Source organism: Myxocyprinus asiaticus, chromosome 36, assembly GCF_019703515.2.
Source record: "Myxocyprinus asiaticus isolate MX2 ecotype Aquarium Trade chromosome 36, UBuf_Myxa_2, whole genome shotgun sequence".
Lineage (NCBI taxonomy): Eukaryota > Metazoa > Chordata > Actinopteri > Cypriniformes > Catostomidae > Myxocyprinus > Myxocyprinus asiaticus.
Genome location: NC_059379.1, coordinates 20,386,243 through 20,410,847, shown reverse-complemented (window position 1 = coordinate 20,410,847; position 24,605 = coordinate 20,386,243). Strand labels below are relative to the sequence as shown.

General features: G+C 38.7%; 1 protein-coding gene across 1 annotated transcript in view; it reads right to left on the bottom strand.

Annotated features, from left to right (window-relative positions):
* LOC127427461 (outer dynein arm-docking complex subunit 2-like) overlaps nucleotides 1-24,117 on the bottom strand; it is a 94,154-nt gene extending 70,037 nt beyond the window's left edge. The window contains exons 1-10 of the mRNA XM_051675085.1: nucleotides 23,900-24,117; nucleotides 22,732-22,889; nucleotides 22,321-22,385; nucleotides 22,217-22,281; nucleotides 20,754-20,860; nucleotides 17,805-17,944; nucleotides 16,224-16,340; nucleotides 7,026-7,246; nucleotides 6,148-6,291; nucleotides 4,294-4,438 (exon numbers count right to left, since the gene is read on the bottom strand). Coding sequence (XP_051531045.1) covers nucleotides 4,294-4,438; nucleotides 6,148-6,291; nucleotides 7,026-7,246; nucleotides 16,224-16,340; nucleotides 17,805-17,944; nucleotides 20,754-20,860; nucleotides 22,217-22,281; nucleotides 22,321-22,385; nucleotides 22,732-22,889; nucleotides 23,900-24,117 — 1,380 coding nt within the window. The remainder of the gene's footprint in view (nucleotides 1-4,293; nucleotides 4,439-6,147; nucleotides 6,292-7,025; nucleotides 7,247-16,223; nucleotides 16,341-17,804; nucleotides 17,945-20,753; nucleotides 20,861-22,216; nucleotides 22,282-22,320; nucleotides 22,386-22,731; nucleotides 22,890-23,899) is intronic.
* Between the last annotated feature and the right edge of the window lie 488 nt (nucleotides 24,118-24,605).

Below are 24,605 nucleotides of genomic sequence, written 5' to 3'. Positions count from 1 at the left end.
AAAACAACTCACTTCTAAATCTTTTGTAGTCATTTTTGTAATACTTTAGTATAAATACATGTTAATTTGGATTCATATGTTGTTTTTTTCTTACTTTATGTGAACAAAAAGACAAATTCACCGTTTTCTCATTGGAAATAGGCAAATTTCAAAATATCACTCTCCTGGTCACAAAAGCAAAGTTTGTGGGGAATAATAGCCATTTTCTATACTTTTGAGGCATAAGCAATTAGGAAATAACACATACTACCAGGAACAAAAAGTGTGTTACATAGTGTAATTTATCCCAAAATATTAATTCTGTCATCATTTACTTATTCTTATGTTGTTCCAAACCATATGACGTTTTGCGGAACACAAAAGGAACACATCCAGAGCACAAATTTAATATCAATAAGATTAAACTTCATTGGTTCTTGTGCATCTCTCTCAATTAATTTTGATGATATTGACATGTCTCTAGCTTTGATTTGTGCACTGTTTACAAGAGTTGATCACTGATTTCAATTTCGGTATGTTCATTAGGGCTGGGGAAAAAATTATTCTGTTACAAATCGTGATTCTTGAGCCAAATGATTTTAAATTCATCTCTCTGATGAAAAATTGATTTTTTATTTTTATAAAAAAAATACATATCTATCTTAATGCTACAATGATTAATAGATAAATATAGGAAGCTATTTTTGTGCAGAGTTCCACACTAACAGGTTTTCTCTCTGAGAAGTTTTGTCTCTTTAATTCTTTACATTTAGTCCTTTAATGCACTGCTGCTACAACCATCAAAGCACTGTTTGTTCACTGTCGGACGTCAAAATCCTCTGCTGTGATCAGTGTTCCTTTTATTATGCATAATCCAAAAGTTTATTTGAGAGGTGTTGTGGAGAGTATTTGTCAGAGGTCATTCTGTCGATTCTGTCTGGGACTGCTTTAATAAATATGTAAAGCTGTAAAAATTCAAACTGTTGAATGCTGTGGACTATGTCGCACCCCCGCAATATACATAATCTAACAGCCAGGGTATTCGTGTTCAGTGGCGGGTAATTTTGCACGTTTACCCGCCACTGTCGACAAGAAATTCCGACAAAAAAAGATGTGTGCTTGAGGAAACACACCTGATTATATTTTTAAGAACATACGAAAGAAATGCCAGCGATGCACGTGTCTGATTTGCTTTTTTTTTTTCAGAAGTTCATTCGCGCTTTGCCAATGCGCACAGCGCGATCGTGTCTCGTGGAACACGTGCAAATTATGAGATCTCACTTTTTTCTCTGTCAGTCATCTAGGAGCAGTTTGTAAGAATAGTGTTGTCTATAAGAATGCCACATAGGATCTCAGACTATCAGGATGCATATGCAAATAACATGCAACAGCATTGGGACTACAGGTGAATGGTCATGTGTGTCATAATTCAGTACAGCCCCAGAAATGGTTCTTGAACAAGTTTACTCTTTAGCCTCCATTTGTATGTAGCAAAATGTTCATTATGATAATAGATATTGGTAATATATGTTATATTTTATTTTCCAAAATAACAAAATGAGTCTGATAAGTTAAAATGACTGTGGCAGGGGGGGCGTGGTCAAGCGTCTGTCCGGAGAGAGAGGAAGCAGTAAGGGCGCTTACACCTGAGCTAGATTATGTCTAACACCTGTCTCTAACTCCAGTGAGCATGGGGAGAGCGGCATATAAGCAGCCATGCCACCAGCAGAGAGGGAGAGAGAGCCTGGCACAAGGAAGTCCATGGTGTCTGTGAAGCTGAGTTTATGAGTGTTCGTATCTGTGAAGCTAATGAGTTTGTGAAACTACATACCTGTGAAGCTAATGATTTTTGTGAAGCTGTAAGCATTGAAGTTGCCAATTAAAAATCGTACCTGTGCCAGGAGAAGGCCGTTTCCCTGTGTCCTCCTTTCATTCTGCTGTGGACCCTTCTACAATGATACAGTTGTGCTCAAAAGTTTGCATACGCTGGCAGAAATTCTGAAATTTTGCCATTGATTTTGAAAATATGACTGATCATGCAAAATTTATTTAAGGATAGTGATCATATGAAGCCATTTATTATCACATAGTTGTTTGGTTCTTTTTTAAATCATAATGATAACAGAAATCACCCAAATGGCCCTGATCAAAAGTTTACATACCCTTGAATGTTTGGCCTTGTTACAGATACACAAGGTGACACACACAGGTTTAAATGGCAATTAAAGGTTAATTTCCCACACCTGTGGCTTTTTAATTTGCAATTAGTGTCTGTGTATAAATAGTCAATGAGTTTGTTAGCTCTCACGTGGATGCACTGAGCAGGCTAGATACTGAGCCATGGGAAGCAGAAAAGAACTGTCAAAAGACCTGCGTAACAAGGTAATGGAACTTCATAAAGATGGAAAAGGATATAAAAAGATATCCAAAGCCTTGAAAATGCCAGTCAGTACTGTTCAATCACTTATTAAGAAGTGGAAAATTCGGGCATCTCTTGATACCAAGCCAAGGTCAGGTAGACCAAGAAAAATTTCAGCCACAACTGCCAGAAGAATTGTTTGGGACACAAAGAAAAACCCACAGGTAACCTCAGGAGAAATACAGGCTGCTCTGGAAAAAGACGGTGTGGTTGTTTCAAGGAGCACAATATGATGATACTTGAACAAAAATGAGCTGCATGGTCGAGTTGCTAGAAAGAAGACTTTACTGCGCCAATGCCACAAAAAAGCCCAGTTACAATATGTCCGACAACACCTTGACACGCCACACAGCTTCTGGCATTCTGTAATTTGGAGTGATGAGACCAAAATAGAGCTTTATGGTCACAACCATAAGCGCTATGATTGGAGAGGGGTCAACAAAGCCTATAGTGAAAAGAATACCATCCCCACTGTGAAGCATGGTGGTGGCTCACTGATGTATTGGGGGTGTGTGAGCTCTAAAGTCATGGGGAATCTTGTGAAAATTGATGACAAGATGAATGCAGCATTTTATCAGAAAATACTGGCAGACAATTTGTATTCTTCTGCACGAAAGCTGCGCATGGGATGCTCTTGGACTTTCCAGCACGACAATGATCCTAAGCACAAGGCCAAGTTGACCCTCCAGTGGTTACAGCAGAAAAAGGTGAAGGTTCTGGAGTGGCCATCACAGTCTCCTGACCTTAATATCATCGAGCCACTCTAGGGAGATCTCAAACGTGCGGTTCATGCAAGACAACCAAAGACTTTGCATGACCTGGAGGCATTTTGCCATGACGAATGGGCAGCTATATCACCTGCAAGAATTTGGGGCCTCATAGACAACTATTACAAAAGACTGCACGCTGTCATTGATGCTAAAGGGGGCAATACATAGTATTAAGAACTAAGGGTATGCAGACTTTTGAACAGGGGTCATTTCATTTTTTTCTTTGTTTCCATGTTTTGTTTTATGATTGTGCCATTCTGTTATAACCTACAGCTGAATATGAATCCCATAAGAAATAAAAGAAATGTGTTTTGCCTGCTCACTCATGTTTTCTTTACAAATGGTACATATATTACCAATTCTCCAAGGGTATGCAAACTTTTGAGCACAACTGTATATTGTATATATTTATTTGTTGAATACAAATGGACATAATGCAGCCTTATACATGGGTTCCTTTGCACTAACTAGTCGCCTAGCTCAGACAATGTACTGACTGGCCGATTGGTAGTTTTAAATTACAATTTGCACATCCCTACCTTTTATCTGCAAATGATATAATACAGAGTGAAATCAATTGTCATTTCAGACACAACTGTTCTTCAATAGACATTTCTTTCTGAGAAAAAAGAACTTAAAGTTTTTTATCTTTTTATTAAGCTTTTCTATCAAAACATATATATCGCAAAACTTACAGAATCACGATATATATATCGAATCGGCTTGAAAATATCATTGTAATATCAAATCAGGAGGTCTGTGGCAATTCCCAGTCCTAATGTTCATGAAAAGTGATCGTATTCCTTTAGAAGACTTAGAAGGAATATGACACCTGAGTTGCATGGACTATTTTTATGACATATTTGGGTGCTTTTTAAGCTTTAAAGTGAGGCACTATCAACTGCTTATTGTATGGGAATCAGTGATCATGACACTGATTCTATAAAATATATATTTTGTGTTCTGCAGAAAAAGAAAGTCACATGGGTTTGGGTGAGGGTGAGAAAATAATGACAGAATTATCATTTCTGATGAACTATTCCTAGTCTTTGTGAACCCCTTTCTGATGTATTGATGCAGGTTGGTGTGTATACGAACAGCTTATGTGTAAATGTTCTTTTTTACCTTTAGGTATTTTACAAGTTTCTGGATTTGCCAATATTCAGAGGGCAGGTCAGTTGTGGTCTCGGCACGTCTGTCAGGCTGTTCCTCATCTTCTTCACCTTCTGATGAACTCTCACTGAAGTCATCAGCTCCACCTGGGGTCTTACTGTGCACACACACATATGCACCTATTAGACATATTAATATTCAAGCTGGTCCAAATTTTTATGTCTCCCAGGCACACACTGTGAGGAGTACTCTCCCACAGAAATTTCTCAGGAAAGAAATGAGAAATATCCATACATAAAAGGGCATTACAGAAAAAAAGGAACAAAAAAAAAACATTCTCTATTAAATAGAGCTTAATGCATCAAATATAAAGAAAATCAGGGGAGAGTCAGAGCAGGTGCAAGCCAAACCACACAGCCCATTCTCTCCCAGCTCTGGTAAAGTCTCTCAGAATTCAATGCGGAATGAATTATTGCTCTCTGAAAGGCCTTTATGCTGAAACCCTTGGACAAAAAGGCCATCAAACTCAGGGGTGTATTTGAAGTGTCATCTTAAGCCATGGCATCAAATTAAACGACAGGGGGATGAAGAGAACACAGAGAGAGCAATAGAAATAAAGAGAGAGAGGATGACTGGAGTGGTCATCAGAGCATTTCTGAAATCTCTTTCATCGCAAGATTACACATGCACGCACAAATGCAGATGGCCAATAAAGCGGGTCGGGCTACTGAAATGAAGTATCATGAAACGAGTCATGAAACTCAGCACACATGGGGAGAAGGCCAGAGGGACTAAGATGTGTTTTCCAGTGAATAACTCTCTTGCCGGACACCAGTGCACTCCTCTCTTTGTAATTCACGCCATGATAAACACCTACTTTGGTGCTAGTCACTCACTGCTGCCTTTGTGTAACTCATTTTCCTTGTAATTTGCACTGAACTGTTCTCTAACAATTGGATGTTACAGTAAATGTATTTTATTGTATCTATAGTTATACTGTGCACAATGACAATTTAGTTAAATCTAATCTACTCTAATGTTCTTAAAGGCATAGTTCACCAATCATTTACTCATCCTTATGTCATTCCTAAACTATAAGACTTTTTCTTCTGCAGAAAAGGTGATCTGTTGTGATCCCTGATTTCCATACATTAGCAGTTAATAATGACTCTAAAGCACTGTGACTTTAAAGCAAAAAAAGTATCATAAAAGTGGTCAATGTGAGTCAAATGGGTTTGGAATAACATAAGGGTGAGTACAACATAATTTTCTTTTTTGGGTGAACTATTCCTTTAAGAACGGTGCTTTGGCTCTTGTGTGTAGCACAGATTAAAAATGGTTCAATTAGCAGAGGGACTTTGGAAAAGAGAAACTGTGACTACACCCAGAGCTCTTTACAAGCAGGACTGTGTACTCTGGCAGCCAGTATTATGGGGTCAGCTGGAGTCTTCACTTTCTGCCGCCAAACAGACAGAGAGGAGTCAGGAGAAGGAACAGGGTTATCAGTGGCTGAAGCACAGGCTGAACTCAAACGATTATTACAGACTGCTACTCCCAGTAGCACCAAAAGTCCATGCCTTTATACACCAACCTGAACGACTGCTTCATCCGTGACTTATTAAGGGCTTTAAAATGAATACTCCACCACAGCTTAAATAATTTGCCCTGAAACCAAATCTTTTTCCAGTTAAGTGATTGAATAAGTTCTATATGTTTGGCAGGAAGATTAAAGGGTTATTCAATTATGCATGTTCCTGGGAGAAGTCTTTTCAGATCCTGCTGCAATAGTTAGGCTTTTACCTCAGGAGAAATACCATATGTACTATGAAAAAGCTATTTCTGTGGACTAAGATTATGGTGGCATACATTTTTTGAGAAGATTGGCAGCCTGGCAGAGATGATCCAGAAAAATTAGCTTTCTTTTTGTTCTCTGATACCGGTGACTTTGTGCAATATTCCAAGACCTTCTTGCTCTCTCCACTCTTCCGGGCTTTCTTCTCCTCTCCCACACTGGAAAAATCAAAACAATCACTTATTAAGTTTACAGTTATAGAATTTAAGCATGTTTTTTCCCCCTCAGAAAAGATTAGATTGCATAAATACAATGAATCCAGTACAATTATTTTACCACACATACATAATTTTAAAAACGTATTGGCAGACATAATGGTATAATGACAAAGCTTTAAAAAGCCACTTGAATATTCAGTTTAGGAAGAGGAATGCAGCAAGAAAGCATGTTTGATTGGTGCATTTGCATGTTTTTATAATTTCTAACATATTTTTACTATTATAGTTGTTGTCTTCTGTAGCTCAGCATTTGGTGTCTGAGTGCTTGGACACCTTTATTTTCTAATTTTATTTGGTTCTTTTCTTGGGACCATCAGAACAGTAAGGCATACATTTTCACATCTGGCAAATTACTGTTTCTCCAAAACAAAGGATTATTGTTTTGTGAAACTAAGACGACTAGTTAGAGGAGGTTTACAAGTAACAAGTGCTGAAACCACAGAAAGGATCGGTCTGCTGGATCAATCCTAAAACACATGTCTGAATGATCAGCTGTGGGTTTTTCCTCTATGCTATGCCATGACTTCACGATAAACGCGCACAAGTATAATATACAGCTATATACTGCAGACATACTGTATAATCTATATAACCCTCACACCCTTGAAGTGTGACTATTTGATTTTTGGGGGACTCTCAGAGGACATCCACTGGGATTTGGAATTATCACTTACTCATGAGGGGACGTGAGGCCGAGATTCTTCCATTTCAAAGATGGTTCTAATTTCTTCTTCCTACCGCCTGGCTTGTTCCGCACAAGCTGTTGTCTCGCCTTCTCAGGCACATTTTTTTCTCGATGATCGTAAGACCTCAGGGTTTGGCCTGTTTCCTCAGCATCAACTGCTTCCACATGTAGGATCTTTTTGGTAGATTGCACTTCTAGACTGGCAAAGTCCTGCAGAAGGGAGTGAATGAAAAAAGACAGTCAGGAAAAGGACCTATCTCAATTTGCACCAAAAGCGCAAACTATAAACAATACAATAAACTGTGCTTGTAAAATTATACAATCTTGGGTAGTTAAAAGAGGTCTTCCTCTGAATCATTGTTCTTTTAACACAGTTAAGTTGTCCTTTTAGCGCATGAACGCACTCTTAGCTTAGCAGCATATTTTCTATTCTACATTTGACACGTTGTCTCTTTACTGCTTTATTGGGGAGACACATCACACATTCGTCACCAGGCAAGGGCAGCCTTCTCATTCTAAAAAGAAGATATACAGGTATAAAAAACTAAATCTAACTTATGAATTTGTATCCTTGAGCATTTATATAATACAGCCTTTCTCAACAGCCCACTGCAGGAATAACCATTCTGCCTTTGAGTTATGAGAATAAATGAGAAATAAAAACATATTTCCAACCTTTGCATCTTATTTTAATTGCCTATACAATATGAAAGGTTTATTTTTTCTGTACATTCCTTGAACTGCAGGCTAGCAGTTTGGCACACACTAAGTGGAGCCTTTTGTGGCAAAGCAATTCTACAATGATTTCTTTAAATTGTAAAGGACTTTGTCTTTCTCTTTCTCCTACTTCTTTATTACTTCTGTGAGAAGCTCTACAGGATCCATATGAATGGTTAACAGGTAGTCACAGACACCTGCTATGCAGAAAATAGCCTGCCCTACCATCAGCCATTCATCAGCTCTAACTTTTAGAGCATTGGTTCTCAACCATGGAGCCGGAGCCCACTAGGGGCCTAAGAAACCTTCCAAGGGGGCCTCAAGATGACTTTTCTTACAGAAAAATGTTCTTGAAACTTCTGGAATTGCAATATAATCGTGATTAATTATGGTCTATTAACATTACTAGTTTCTGGTAATAAAGTTTGAAAACAAGCAGTTTTGCCATCATTGTAGAACAAGAGTGAGCCACAGAAAGAGAGACTGGACACAGAGAAAGGAAGAGAGAAGAGTATGAGAGAAGAAGAGGTCAGAGTAAGTACGTAAGGGGAAAAAAATGTAATTATGGTACAAGGGTCTCTGTCTGGATCCAGCTAGGTTAAGCACACTTTGTACCTTTCATGGCTTATTTGCCATAAAAAGGGGAAAGTTAAGAACAGCTAAAGTTTTATCAATTTCTCCTCACCACTCCATCCACCTTTAATATTATAACTATTGTAATAAACCTGTAAAAACCAGGTCCAAGAACATGGAGAGTGAAATCTCTAATATGGCACAAAACATCCCAAACAGAAACCTGAATGTCAAAAGAAAACCTCAAATAAGTGCTCAATAAACCTCAAACTCCAACATATAACTATGAAGAAACTCGCTAATCAAGACACAAGGTCTTCCTCTCCCAGTCTGACAAAGCATACAAGTAGTTTGATATCTTTTCTCTGATGAGCGTCACATTCTGCTCAGCCCCGGCTTTGTACATTTGATTAAAAGTGTCTGATCTAATAATGCTAATAATACAGCATGTTGTCTTTGGCTATGAACTGGTGTTGACTTGAAGCAAGACTGTGCTGAGGGTGTCTGGGCTGAATAATCAGGGTCCAGTGGTTGACTGATGGCTGAAGGACCAGAGCGTGTCTGAGACTTATTATAGCAACTCAAGCCGCAATCCAGAGAACATGAGCTTATTCTCAGCTGAACTCTTCACGCTAAAATAGTCCCCACAGTGCAGCTAAAAGCATTATCTGCTCTCAAATCAACATGCACCCAAGGTAAAGGGTTCATTTCAGGTGGATGGATTCCTGGATGATGAAATTCATGGATGATGATGAGAGTCCTGCGCAAAAAGGAGAACTCTCATACGCAGCCTTTTGGAAATGTTTTGGAAGACCTAAGAGTGACATGGAAAGAGAAAGACAAAGAGAAGTAGAGAGATGAAATCTAGAAAATAAGGAAATAAAGTGAAATATGGAGAATAAAGAGGGGTTTGATTTGTGTCTAAGCAGACTATTTTTATGACTCTCTTTACAGCCTCTGTACATCACCCGTTAGCTGCTAGTGCTCATGGCCAAGTTCCCGCCCGCTGGCATCGTAAAAAAAGGAAAGTCTGGTGGGCATTTTTACACACACAAACATATGCTCACACTTTGAACTGCCTGCCTGGCATCATTGCTTCAAAGAATAATATACCGTAGTCTTTCTCCTTACAGCCACCAATAATCGAACAACTTGCTCGCACATGGCTAGCCTTGTTCAAAAAACAAAAACTCATGCACTGAGAATATTCACCTCATTCGTTTTCAGTTTTTAGTGATTTTCACAATACACGTTCTTTCAAAGCAACTTTATGGAAAATAGTAGTGAGCAAGCCAAAGACGACACTGGCAAGGAGGAATTCTTATGCTGTGGAGGTGAACAACCTGCTTGCACATGGCCAGCCTTGTTCAAAAAAACAAAAACTCATGCACTGAGAATATTCACCTCATTCTTTTTCAGTTTTTAGTGATTTTCACAACACATTCTTTCAAAGCAACTTTACAGAAAATAGTAGTGAGCAAGCCAAAGATGACAGTGGCAAGGAGGAATTGTTATGCTGTGAAGATAACTAATCATAGTGCTTGTAATCAGATCTTAAAGGGATAGGTCGTCAAAAAAATTAAAAATCTGTGATCAATTATTCCTCACATTGTTCCAAACTCGCATGATTTCATTTCTCACATGGACCCAAAAAGGAGATGTTACGTAGAATTCTAGAATTAGTCACCATACAATTAATTATATATATATAAAAAAAAAAAACATTAGGGATGCACGATATATCAGTGGCCAGTAACTGGGAAAATCGAAATATTATTATCGATAATGGAATTGCCGGCAATATTTTTGCCGATAATTATGTTAATTCTCTGACTGCCTGCAGCATCTTTCCTTCAGGTAGAGACTCGGGCAGTCTCAAGCGACAGAGCGTGTGCGCATACACAGCGTGTCTGTGTGTGTGAGAGCCAAGCTCATGTAACTCTGTGAGGATTATTTCAACATCTCTGAACCTGGGGCCTGGGTAGCTCAGCAACTAAAGACACTGTCTACCACACCTGGAGTCGCAGGTTCAAATCCAGGGCGTGCTGAGTGAGTCCAGTCAGGCTTCCTAAGCAACCAATTGGCCCAGTTGCTAGGGTGGGTAGAGTCACATTGGGTTAACCTCCTCGTGGTCCCTATAATGTGGTTCTTGCTCTCGGTGGTGAGTTGTGCATGGATGCTGTAGAGAACAGCATGAGGTGCTCAACTTATCTCCACGATAACACGCTCAACAAGCCATGTGATAAGATGTGTGGATTGACTGTTTCAGACGCAGAGGCAACTGAGATTCATCCTCCGCCACCCGGATTGAGGCGAGTCACTACGCCACAATGAGGACTTAGAGCGCATTGGGAATTGGGGAGAAAAAAAAAACATCTCTGAACCTTCTTACATTGTTTTGGGGCTGGTTTTAGTCGTCTGGTGTAAGTAAAGATGGCATTACCCATATTCTGTTTGTTTCATGAGGCAATAAACGAAACATGATAAAAGCATGTATGTTACATGGGTGCTATCGTTTTTGCTTATTACTTCATGAAACAAACAGAATGTGGGAAATAGCACATGATTACTTACATAGCAACATTGTGATTAAAACAAGTCCAAGCACAACCTAAAACAGCACATTTAATAAGTTACACAGTGGAACTGTCAGATGAGTGATGTAGCAAGCGTCTGTGAATGAGACATACATCTGTAATATATGGTTCATGTTACATCCGTCAAACCTTAAATAGCAGTTAAAATTCCAAGCTTTTAAATTACACCTATTTTAAAATGAGAAGCTTTTAATGAATTAGCAAACAGTTCCAGGTTGAAGGATGAAAAATTAAAACCTTTTTTATATATATATACTGGTTATCGGTATTGGCCACAATGAGCTGTAAGTTAACGGTATCGGCCCAGAAATTCCATATCGGTGCATCCCAAAAAACATGCAATGAGAGTAAATGGTGACTAACAATGACTAACATTATGCCTAACATATCATTTTGTTTTCCACAGAAGAAAGAAAGTCATACGGATTTGGAATAACATTCGGGTGAGTAATTGATTTTTTGAGTCAACAATCGCTTCGAATTTAATCAGGCATTTCCTGTCTCCATGAGAATGGTAACATAAAAACAAATATTTGATTTTGGCAACTATTTGGCAACAATATTCTGATAGAAAGTTCAGTGAAATAACAATCACTATTATGTACCAAATAAACATCTTAACATGATTTAAACAAGTAGGACATGTTCCTGTATCAACATCCTTAGTTGTTCCTGAAACAAAATTCATATCAATCACTGCCCTCTGATTTTAGGCTTAGGGGAAGAGTTAGGATGATGGTTATTAGATTGGTTGATAGCAATGTTGTTCTGGAACTACAAAGGATTTTGATTTAGGGACATGTCCTAGTTGAGTAAATCACACTGTGGCATACAAACAAGCGCATCTGTCATACCGTAGGAGCAGCTTCTTTTGAGTAAAGCATAAAGCTCAGCTTCAGCTCCTTCAGTTTTTTTCATAGAGGTTTAGAATGAAAGCACATTTAGACTGAGCATTCATCAGAGGCAAGGGTTATTGAAGGTTAGCACAACTACTGAGCACAGACTCATATTAACTGTTCCTCAATTTGTCCTGCACACCACAGCATTTAACTTGGACATCTCTACTGAGAGTGCTCAGATAAAAACCTGCAGCAGCCCTAATTTGTGTCTGAAAACTGTTTCTCAATGCAAAAAGAATAGATGAAAGGAGCATTTTAGATTTCTGTCTTCAAGGTAACTTACGGGAGCACCAGACAGAGGTTTTTATACACAAAGGTGGAGTTGCACAAGACAATAACCATTACTATACAGTAAGCAGTAATCATTCTGTCTGGCTTCATTTTCCATCTGCAAACTATATCGCAGAGAGATAACATCACCATCATTTAGCAAGAAACATAAAGAGAAATCTGTCTGGATGATGGAGTTTCCATTTATATTGCTCAAGGACAGAATTATGTTGGTTATAAAACAGCCAACGGTCGGCATAAAACATTAGCGTGAAGCTGAGGACTTTGTTTTAAGAAAAGAACATATTGGAGGAAACCTTTTGTCTGCATAAACAAAAAGGTATTTTCTGCCCTCTGCTACTGATGAAGCCGAAGAAAGATCAGGAGAACATTAAGCCAGCCAATACCAACAAAAAATGGAAAATTGTAATTTATTAAAGTGATGCATATTTAAAAAATAAACTTTCATATAATTCCTTATTGTGATATCTCATGTACAAAGCACCTAATATTTGGTCCCCTAAATGCCACCAGTTTGTAAAACAGTTTTTTCCCCCCAACAAATACATTATTGTGTCACTAATGAGAAATAGGATATAATTTCTCAAAAGATAAATATACTTTTCGCCACATCTTGAAGCCATTATCGGAGACCCAATTTGTTAATTTATCTTTTACTTAATTCAGATGGGTCTGAGTAACTGGCCTGTTCTCACATTCTTTCACAAAGCGTTGATGTGAAAAACAGCACATTGACAGAGGAGAGTACTCCCTCTCTCTCATTCTCACTTACTGTCTTAATCTGTCTCGCTCTCAGTTATTGTGACAAGCATGCACTCTTCTCACAGTGAGAAGAGTAGACATTAGGTTGTCCCCTCTTCCCCTTTGCTCTCTTCTCCTCAGCTGTGACTAATTTTAGGCTGCATACCTCACACCACAGGCTGAGGAGAGAACAGGAGTATACTGCTGCCAGTTGAAGGACAGCTGTGCTGTTTGTGTGTCTGAGTCTGATTTAGCAAATATTTCCCACCCTGAGTTGCTGAATTCTAACTAGTCATGTGTACTTGGTCATTTTGACTACTCGAGTACTTGTTTGTTCTGTTTTTAATTGTTGGTCAATGAAAACATAAGTCAATACAGTGTTGACTGAACATTACTGTGTACAGTGCTGTATAGTTGTTAAGCTTTGATCAGTGTGAAATGTTTTAAGTTTAATGTGCTTTATGATCAATCATAGCTGTTACTTCTGAGTACTCAAGTTCTCAGGCACTTTTTCCCATTCCTACTTCTTAGGTACATCTGATTCGGTCAAACCTTAGATTTCTCACAGCTTGTTATATAATACTAAGTGTAAATTGTAACGAATTAACACATATAACCTTGGTTGTTAGCTGTATGTGTACTGAATTGCAATGCCTAAATCAAAAACCAAAACAACACTAGTATGGCACTTGCTGTCTTTAGAATGCACCTGTCCACATCAAACAAGTCAACGATGCCGGAAAGAGCCAATTTTTTACCATCAGGCCGAATGGTTACCGTTGCTAAACCATGCCGTTCTGTAACAATCAGAGCTCATTTCCATGGTTACAGTTTCATTTTCCATTGTGGTGCTGCACAATCAGGATTAGAATGGACTGATTTAGCAAGTGAGCAATTGTGAGTTGCCACACCACTAAAAACAATACACCAGATCAAGTAAAACTGGTACTAGAACCGTTACTCACTGTGCTCAGAATTGTCCAGCCCGATGGTGAAAAAGTGACTAATGAGTGCCAATGTATGCCATTCAACACAGCATCCTACTGGTATTGTACATAACATCCACTCAATTTTTCTAATTGCACTTAATAAATTGACATTAACATCTTTGGTTCCTACACCTTTTCTTTTGTTTCTGAGACAGCTCAACTTTATCAGTCGTTTCTGATAGCTGCACATGCCTGTCTGTGTATGGCTTACTCACACAATGATGTCATCAATCTCTGATGAGCACTCAGGCTCTATAATCTAGACCACTACTACTGAGCTTCTAGCATCTTCAAAACTCACACATCTCCAGCACAGGTGCCTTTTTAGGAAGAACTGAAGAGATCTATTTACCATTTGGGATGTGAAATTAACGAGCACCGATGTCCATTTAAATATTAGGAAATGATGTAAGTACGCCACAGTTATGTGGAAAATGTTTTAGAAGGTTATACATTTTTGTTGATTAGTGCATAACTGTGAATTATTTTATTCAAATGGTAGGTTTGCCCAGAACATGGCAAGGACATCCAAAGCCCTGAGGTGTGGAGCAGACTCTACAATTAAAACTCTGTTATGTGTTCAAAAACTACCATCTGGAGCATGAGGCAATAACTAAAACAATCAGTGGAATGGAAAACAAGAATGCCATTTAGTCAATGACATTAAAAAATATTGGTCAAATAAACCATAACTGAAATAAAGACATTTTAAAACCCAACAATAAACTAAAGTCACGTCTCATGCGTTCATGACCTTAAGACTAGATTATTGTAATGCATTACTGGGAGGATGTCCAGCAAGTTCAATAAATAAACTTCAATTGGTTCAAAATGCAGCTGCCAGAGTGCTGACTACAACCAAGAAATATGATCATATTAGCCCAATTTTATTGTTGTTACATTAGCTACCTGTTAAATTTAGTATTAATTTTAAAATTCTGTTAACCACATACAAAGCTCCACAGTATTTAAGTGACTTTCTGACATGCTATATTCTGTCACGTTCATTACGATAACAAAATTCTGGCTTGTTAATAATTCCAAGAATATCAAAATCCACAAAAGAAGGTAGATCCTTTTCATATTTGGCTCCTAAACTATGGAATAGTATCTCTAACACTGTTCGGGATGCAGACACACTCACTCAGTTTAAGTCTAGACTAAAGACTCATCTATTTAGCCAGGCATACACCTAATTTATCCATCAACTCACAATTAGGCTGCTTTAGTTAGGTCTGCCGGAACCAGAAACATCTATCATGATCTATAACTCTGCATAAAATTGAATGGCATCTACGCTATTATTATTCTATTTGTTTCCATGTCTCAACCTTGGGATTCATATCCAGAGATTACCAGAGCCGGCCAGATCCAGCTCCGTTCCTGCTTGGTGTCGGACTCCACTGCTACGTGTCACTGAGTGATGACGACAAACTACAGCTGGTGCTAGCCAGACATCACTTCAGTCTTTTGACTTCAGAGGATGAACTGATGCCAACTCCAACTGTAAGACATCGGATACATCATATGCCACTGCCTGAACATTGGACTTAGAATGGACCGCACCAAACCTCACAGAAATGACCTGCCGGGTTGAACTGCGATGTACCTCATTGATCTCTGCCTGCATCACCTTTGTCTATTGATGGACTACACTCTTGAAATGGAATACATAGTCTGTCATTAAATTGCTAACAAAAGCTTTCATCAGCCAACTAACAAAGGACAATGCATCTATGTAAACTTCTGCAGTTAATCCAGAATGGACTTCAAAGACATCAGTAATTAATCTTAAAGTTCATAATAAAAATTTTTTTTTTAAAAAACACTGGACCTTAACGCATGCTAAATTTACAAATTTTAAACCATGACTTGCACTGCACACAATTAAATAATATTGGCATTATATTCATGTTGTTTAGCCAGAGGGGAACTGGCTCCCACAGTGAGCCTGGTTTCTCCAAAGGTTATTTTTCTCCATTAACAAACATCATATGGAATTTTGTGCTCCTTGCCACACTCGCCTTCATCTTGCTCACAGGGGTTCTAAATACAATTATTATTTAATTTTTATACAAAATTTACAATCATATTTAATCAAACTACACAATGATCACTCTAAGACTTTATAGATATTACAGTTTCATTTTTTTTTTTTTAATGCATGATTTCCTGTAAAGCTGCTTTGAACCGATGTGTGTTGTGAAAAGCGCTATACAAATAAAAATGACTTGACGGTTCAGTTACAGTATTTTGTGTGTGAGAATCAACTTGAATGAGCTTTGCCATATAGATACTACAGAACACTATAGATGGAACAAGGTCTCAAAAATGATGAAAGAGTGAAATAGTTGTATTCCTATGTGGTTTTAAGCAATACCTGTTCATTTATAGCATCAGCAAAGTGCAGAGACTTGTTTTTCAGTAGCGTAGCAAGGTCTTTGAAGACATCACTTTTCCTCCTATAAGAGTTCTCACCTCCTTCTCCATTGACTCCCTGTAAAGTCAAATCACAATGTAAATGTAACCCAAGAGATCGACTACATTCCCAGTGGTGTAGCAGTGTTTTTGGCTAAAATGAAAATTGGAATACAACTGCTGCTTCAAACAGCACAGGAGTCAAGGAAAAAGACAAGCAGCTAGTGAAAAAGCTCAACAATGACTAAAGACACAAATGACTAATTCAACCTAACACACATGCACAAACATAATTATATTTTAAACACTTAATCTGTAAGGTTCGGAGGTGAAGTGTTCTGATTGAATGTCTACTCCTTACAAATTACATCACTGTCATTTGCAGCAGTTTCAATCTGACCTCAAATGTACAACGAACAGGTGAAATGTCAGAAAGCATTTAACAAAACATGGGCAAGGACAAAAGAGCCTAAAAAGAAAGGTAGAGACACAGAGAGGGAGAGGTGGAGACAGGAAAGAACCACAAAGATAAAAACAGACAGACAGATATGTAGTTGATTTGGTAAAGTGTTCACAAGAATGAACATGTGAACATGTAAAATGTTGCTTTCGATTAAATGTGAGGCAGCTCAAACGACTTAACATAGCTAGAGGAGCAGATCTGGAACACAGCCACCTAACTGTCATGTCTAAACTTTTCAGTTGCACTTACCTCATATTTTAGAAATGTGTCTGTATACCATACCTTTCAAACACATTAAGAGCACATTGTGTGTTAAAATTATCTACCAAAATGTATTCCCCTGACAGGCTGACAGTTTCGGATTCAGAAAACCCATACTGCATCATTTAGCATTCCGATGAGATGCATTCATTTCCATCTGTTATGTGCTCAGGTCAGGCTTACTGGGATATGTTCTGTTTAGGTTACCGATTGTTTTTTATGATAATAATACAAACATTATCAGATGAGAAAATCTCTACATTTCCGAAACTGATTACTGCTGGCAAATTTTGCTTTATGCAGCAGATTTCCATCATTCGTGCAAGCAATGTGCACAGAGGGGGGGCCTGGGTAGCTCAACAAATAAAGATGCTGACTACCACACCTGGAGTCGCAAGTTCGAATCCAGGGCATGCTGAGTGAGGTTGGGTAGAGTCACATTGGGTTAACCTCCTCGTGGTCGGTATAATGTGGTTCTAGCTCTCAGTGGGGCGCGTGGTGAGTTGTGCGTGGATGCCACGGAGAATAGCGTGAAGCCTCCATGCATGCTAGGTCTCCGCGGTAACGCGCTCAACAAGCCACGTGATAAGATGCATGGATTGACAGCCACTACGCCACCACAAGGACTTAAGAGTGCATTGGGAATTGGGCATTCCAAATTGGGGAGAAAATAATTATTAAAAAATAATAATAAAAAAAGCAATGTGTGCAGAAGCAGAAGTGTGCTTTGCTATGACATGTAAGCAGGTTTTGCTCCCAGAACAATTAAAAACTGAGTCAATTAAATGTCTGCTATTAGTTTCTCAAAAGATTTCTCACCTCATTGATAAAAACTCCAGAAGCGCTGCAAGTGATAAACAGTGTTGGCTCTGTGTCACAGGTCTCAATTATGAGTGAGCAAATCTCTCCATCGATCTGCCTCCAGGGGGGAGAGCGGCAACCATTTGAGAACACATAATCTGTGGAGCCATCCAGAGGAAACAATATGGTCTTTTTAAATGTGCAATAACACACTGATTAAACAAAGAGATTGTACTTAAGTATTTACACAATCAGAAGTATTTAGAGATCAGAGTGAGATGTATATATAAGTATGGGGTAAAAATTTGAGGATATTTCACCCAAATATATAAAAAGTCTTACTTACTCACCCTCATGTTTTACCAAACCCGTTTAACTTTCTTCTGTGAAACACAAAAGGAGATGACATGCAGAATTTTAGCCACAGTGACCATTCACTTTGATTGTGTGGAAAAAAGATGCAATGAAAGAGAATAGTGACTGAGGTTAACACTCCACCTAACATCTCCTTGAGTGTTTCACAGAAGAGAGAAAGTCAAACAGGTTTAAAACAACATGAGGGAGAGTAAATTGACAGAATTTTCATTTTTGTGTGAACTACCCCTTCCATGGGTTTTTAGCACAAACAGGAAAGATATAGATCTGTTTGGATACATTGTGCAAATAAAGGAATGTTGCCGTTATTCTGGAGCTTGTATTGTGCATAGGTATAAATAAGTATAAATTTTATATATATATATATATATATACTGTGTATACATACACTGATCAGCCACAACATTAAAACCATCTGACTAATATTGTCTAGGTCCCCCAAAACAGCGCCAACCCGAATCTCAAAATAGCATTCTGAGATGATATTCTTCTCGCCACAATTGTACAGAGTGGTTATCTGAGTTACCGCAGACTTTGTCAGTTCGAACCAGTCTGGCCATTCTCTGTTGACCTCTCTCATCAACAAGGCATTTCTGTCCACAGAATTGCCACTTACTGGATGTTTTTTATTTTTGGCATCATTCAGGGTGAATTCTAGAGACTGTTGTGCATGAAAATCCCAGGAAATCAGCAGTTACAGAAATACTCAAACCAGCCCATCTGGCACCAACAATCATGCCACAGTCCAAATCGCTGAAATCACATTTTTTTCCCCATTCTGATGGTTGATGTTGACATTAACTGAAGCTCCTGACCCGTATCTGCATGATTTTATCCAATGCACTGCTGCTACACTGTTGGCTGATTAAATAATCGCATGGATGATTGTTGGTGCCAGATGGGCTGGTTTGAGCATTTCTGTAACTGCTGATCTCCTGGGATTTTCACACACAACAGTCTCTAGAATTTACTCAGAATGGTGCCATCCAACAAAAAACATCCAGTGAGGAGCAGTTCTGCAGATGGAAATGCCTAGTTGATGAGAGAGGTCAACAGAGAATGGCCAGACTGGTTCGAACTGATAAAGTCTACGGTAACTCAGATAACCACACTGTAAAATCGTGGTGAGAAGAATATAATCTCAGAATGCTATTCGGGTTGGCGCTGTTTTGGCAGATCGAGGGGGACCTACACAAATTAGGCAAGTGGTTTTAATTTTGTGTCTGATCGGTGTATATAAATAACCCAAGCCCAACTTGTAAAAATGCCAATGTCCTGCTTGCTTTACAGAAGAACACATAAAAAAAACAAAGACAAATGTTGGATTAGCGCATTGTTATCACCTTTCAATAGTTAAAAGCTTGCAAAAAAAAAAAAAAAAGAACGTAGTTCTGGAGGTTTCACAGAGTGCAGGCTCCCATGGGACAGACGGTAGCTCCCTACCTGCAGTCCTGCCAGCAAAGATGAATGATCGCTCTTCAGGACTGAGCTGCTGCAGTCATCACCCCAAAATAAATAAACCACCCCCACTAATACTTCCATATGCTCCAAACCACCCTGCGCATCCTCACTCTGTCCCCCCTTCATTTGCATAGAAGCTTCCAATTTTACTCAGCATATGGGGACACATTATTTAAAAGAACCCACATCCATCATTCAAATTTTGCAGGCCACAATCCTCTTTCCAAAAACACTTGATTGTTATGGCACTGCAAATCTGCCCATTCTCCTTGAGGAGAGAGGAAGATTTGATTAATCTATTTGTAAACTGAAATCTGACATATGTAATGGTTTCCATGTTGCAGAGATTTGAAAACAGACATTTTATATTTAATGGTTACCCAGTATTGCCCACTAATAGTGGCAGCTTGAAGAGTGAGGCCGAGATAAAGAGAGAGGTACTTTTTTCTTTCTTTTTTTTTTAGAGCACTATAATAAATTAAGCTAAAAAGAAGCACAAAAAATTATCAAAATTTCAAACCTGTTAAGAAGGTTATCAGAATCAGATGCACAGCATCATTAATTGAAGAATATAGTTTCATCTTCTCAGAGTGACAATAAAGCACCATTTTCACACACATACAGTTGAAGTGGTTTGAAAGAAAGCATGCTCAACTCTGATTCTTACTTCTATAAGCAATACAAAGGAAAAAGACATTTACATTTCACCACTACAGTAGACAATCTTTAATTCTTTCTAATAGCTAGTTTATTCTGCCCAGTTACAAAGTTCGCAACAATGCACCATTCTCTGTCAGCCTAAAGTCAGTCTACATAATGATACAATTTTAGTCCAATTGTATAACCTTTATTTATTAAAAAAAACAAAAAAAATAATCAAAAGAGTCTCACACAGACTCCGATACACTCACTTCAACAAATCCACCCGTTCACACTAAGCATTCACTCATGGAGAGAGAGATAGAGAGATCCAGTGTAAGAGAAAGTAATATGTAAGGGAGAAACAAGATTAGCTGTGCATTAGGCAGATTGAGGGTGAAAAGAAGTCTGGAAGTGAGTGAGTGAGTGAGTGACAGAATGAGATGGAGTGAGCAGAAGTGATGGAGAGGGGGAAAAGAGAATAATGCAAACCTGATGTGTAGCGCACAGACTTCAGCACCCGGTTTTCTCCTGTTGCACAAAAACTTTTCAGCTGATCTACCTCCATATCAACAGCTGCTGGGCTTAGCCTGCCCTCTCTGGGCAAAGACACACACACACACACACACACACACACACACACACACACAAACAACACAGGACAAAAATACAGTTGTTAACCAATAATAATGAGTGAATTCAAACTTCCTAGTGAAAACATTCACTTTTTGCATAGAGCATATTTTTATTTTTCCATTATTCATAAAGTGCTTTTCCACCATCAGGTCGAATGGTTCTGAGCATGTTTAATAATGGTTCAGCATTTCCACTTGAGCATGGTTTGGTATGGTGAGGTTACATTCTGTTCCCATCCCGGAATTCTTAGCACAGTTAGCTAACCGTACTCAGGACAGAGAACCGTGCTGGTGAAACGCCTGTAGAGACGTGGCAAGACCACAGGCAAACTGAAAAGAAACTGTAACTGTGCCAACAAACCTGGTTTGGTATGGAGCGGCACAGTTCTGTGACAAGATCCGTTCGGCCCGACGGTGGAAAAGCAGATAAAGACATGACAAGGACGAAAGGCAGATAATATATTGAAAATATGGAGCATGACTGAATAGCCACTTTTCCACCACCGGGCTGAACAGTTCTAGTCACAAAACCGTGCCGATCCGGGCCAGCTGGCGTGGTTATTGTTCCTTTTTACACTGTGGTGTGGAGAATCAGGAGAATGTACATAACAGTTAGTGTGTTTTTGACAGTGTGGGAGGTTAACATTGGAGCGATAGCGCTATGCAGGACGATCACATATTCCAGTTACAGTGTAAGGACTGCTTTTTCAATGGATTTACTCTGCTAATACAGGAAAGACACGGCCTATAAAGCAAAAAGGAAAGCAAAGAGAAAACGGCGAGATGTTTTCCATCATTTGCTGAGGGCTTGTGGACTCGTGTATGCCACCAGACACAAAGGTAAAAGATCCCAGACTAGCCAAAAAGGATATTTATTGACTTATATTATTATATAAGTATTATATGTAAATAGTATATGAGAATATATTGATATATTTCTAGTTATACTATGCAGGCTACTATACTAGTTAAACCATCATCATAAAATAATGAATATACTCTAAACATACACTATTATTATTAACTTTCCCTAAATATTAGCAAACTAGAAACAGCTAAAAGCATTATAAGTTACCTTGGCATTGGCAAATTGACAATCGTGAGTTGCCAAGTACTAAAGCCATTCCACCAGCACGACTGAGAATGGTTAGTTAACCATGCCGACTCTGAAAACTCTTGGCCGAGAACGGTTTATAATCGTGCCATGCCGTGCTGAGCTCATGTGAAAATGCTACTGTAACCGTTCCATACCGTGCTCAGAATTGTTCAGCCCGATGGTGGAAAAGCCGCTGTAGTTTTGACTGAAGGCAGAGTGTGTACCTGGAGATCTGTTTGACTGCAATGCTGAGAAGCTTTGTGTCCAGCTGCTTCAGAATATTAAACAGCTTGATTTCAAGCTCCTCACTTGACTCATCCTCTTTCACCAGGTCCTCTCCTTCCACTGTGGTGGAGCTGTTCCCAAAGATCTTCATCAGAGGGTTCCTGTTAGCTGAGTGGCAAAGAACACTTCTTATTTACAGCTGCTCATCATACAAAAAAAAAAAAAAACTTGGGATGACTAAATCTCAGTTTTAAGTGTTAGCCAAAAGCTGCAGGAGGCAGCATCTCAAAAACTAATCTTAAATTGGAAAAAGTGCTATAAAAAAAAAAATACCTTTTTATCCTCAACTTTATACTTAATGTAAACAGCAAAAGTGTCATTATTTTGACTTGCAATATGTGATGGTCACAAAGGAATGAAAACAGAATCAACAGCTGATATGGTATTTCAGAGCATGTGAACTTAGTAGTTGGTTAAAGTAATACTGTATGCCCTGCAGTGTTAGACTTCTCACACTCCAAACAGGCCTGAACCTCCTTCATCTTTTTGTCTTCGGCAAGTTGCAGAAGATTGGAGAGGTGGTAAAATGTGTAAACTGTGATGTCAGGTGGAGTGAGTTGAAGAAGGGGATGGCCGTCCTCATCAGACTGCTGGGACATGACTGATTCACCACTGATGAAGAGACAGCAAAGGATGGATTGAAAAACCAGCAGATTAACAACAGATGGATGCATTCTCTGTGCTTTAAGCAGTCACTGACATAAACAAGTCTTTAAGACTGCATAGGTTCAGCATATGAATTTATCTGAAAAACAAGAATTGTTAGCATGTTTGTTTATTGTCTATAACATTGTGACGCTGTGTTGTTGTTATTAATATATTTTAAAAGGGATAGTTCACCCAAAAATAAACATTTTCTCATCATGTACTCACCCTCATGCTATCCCAGATGTGCATTACTTGAAGCAAGAAGAATATCTCTGCTCTGTAGGTCCATACAATGCAAGCGAATGGGTACCAAAATTTTGAAGCTCCAAAAGCACATAAAGGTGGCATAAAAGTAATCTATAGGAATACAGTGGTTAAATCCATGTCTTCTACAGTGATATGATAAGTGTGGGTGAGAAACAGACCAATATTTAAGTCCTTTGCTATCAATCTTCAATTTCACTTTTACATTCTTCTTCTTTTGTTTTTAGTGGTTTGCATTCTCCGTGCATATCGCCACCTACAGGGCGGGGAGGAGAATTTGTAGTAATAAAGGCCAACTTGTATTGTGAGGACCTACAGAGCTGAAATATTCTTCTAAAAATCGTTGTTTGTTTTCAGCAGAAGAAAGAAAGTCACACATCTGGGATGGCATGAGGTGAGTAAATGATGAGAGAATTTTCATTTTTTTGGGTGAACTATCCCTTTAAATGCTTGCACCAAGGAAATGTTGCACCAAGGAAACTACATTTCGTTTTTCTCTTGATCCTGCAAAAAAAAAAAAAAAAAAAAAAAGACTGACAAGAAAACTATTTCAGGATTTTTCCTTCTAATTTCTCTGATGTGAAAGCTTCTTTACCATCCTTAGTCTGCTCATTTGCAGGTCTGTTAGTATTGAAATCGGAAGGAAGTATTCTTGTACAAAAAAAAACAAAAGCGAGAGTGCTGAGACTTGGTTCAGTTGTTGGTATTACCTGATGTCATATTCTGTTTTGAAATCTGACGCTTCCAGAGATGTTTTCCATTGTAAAGGTTCTCTGAACATGAGCCTGGCCTCCTGTGAGTGTCTGGCACCAAACTGCTCCGTGAAGAGCAGGATTTCAGTGAGTATAGCTTCATTCAATGGGGTGTTCTCCAGTTTATCAACATCTGAGCTGCTCCACTGAACTGCCTTGGAGAGCGCCACTCCCATGATGGACACAAGATGGACCTTACCTAAAATTAATACAGAGGTTATAACAATAATAATACAACACGAGTCTGTTAAAGTTATGTAAATATATGCATAACTGCGCGGAGACGGATCAGCAGTGTTTACAAATTCTAACGGCATTTTTCCCCAACGGAAATAGTCACTGTGAAGACGAAAATATTAGTGTCACTCTTGTACGTTTGTCAATTAATAATATGGGGCAGTTCACGCAGAACTTGTACTTTGCGTTAAAAAGCTAGACGCAACAGTTGGTGTTAACTCCACATGTTACAGCGAGACGCGGCTCAACGGTCAAAGACTAGACTTGTCTAGAACATGTTAACATAACAAACCAATTACAGAACAGCTCACACGGACGCATTCGGTTTGAACGGCCCCTAAGACTTTGTATTACTCACCAAAATACTTGACTAAACAAGTCAGCCCAACTTTTATATATGTTCCTCTTCAAATATGTGCTCTAGCTT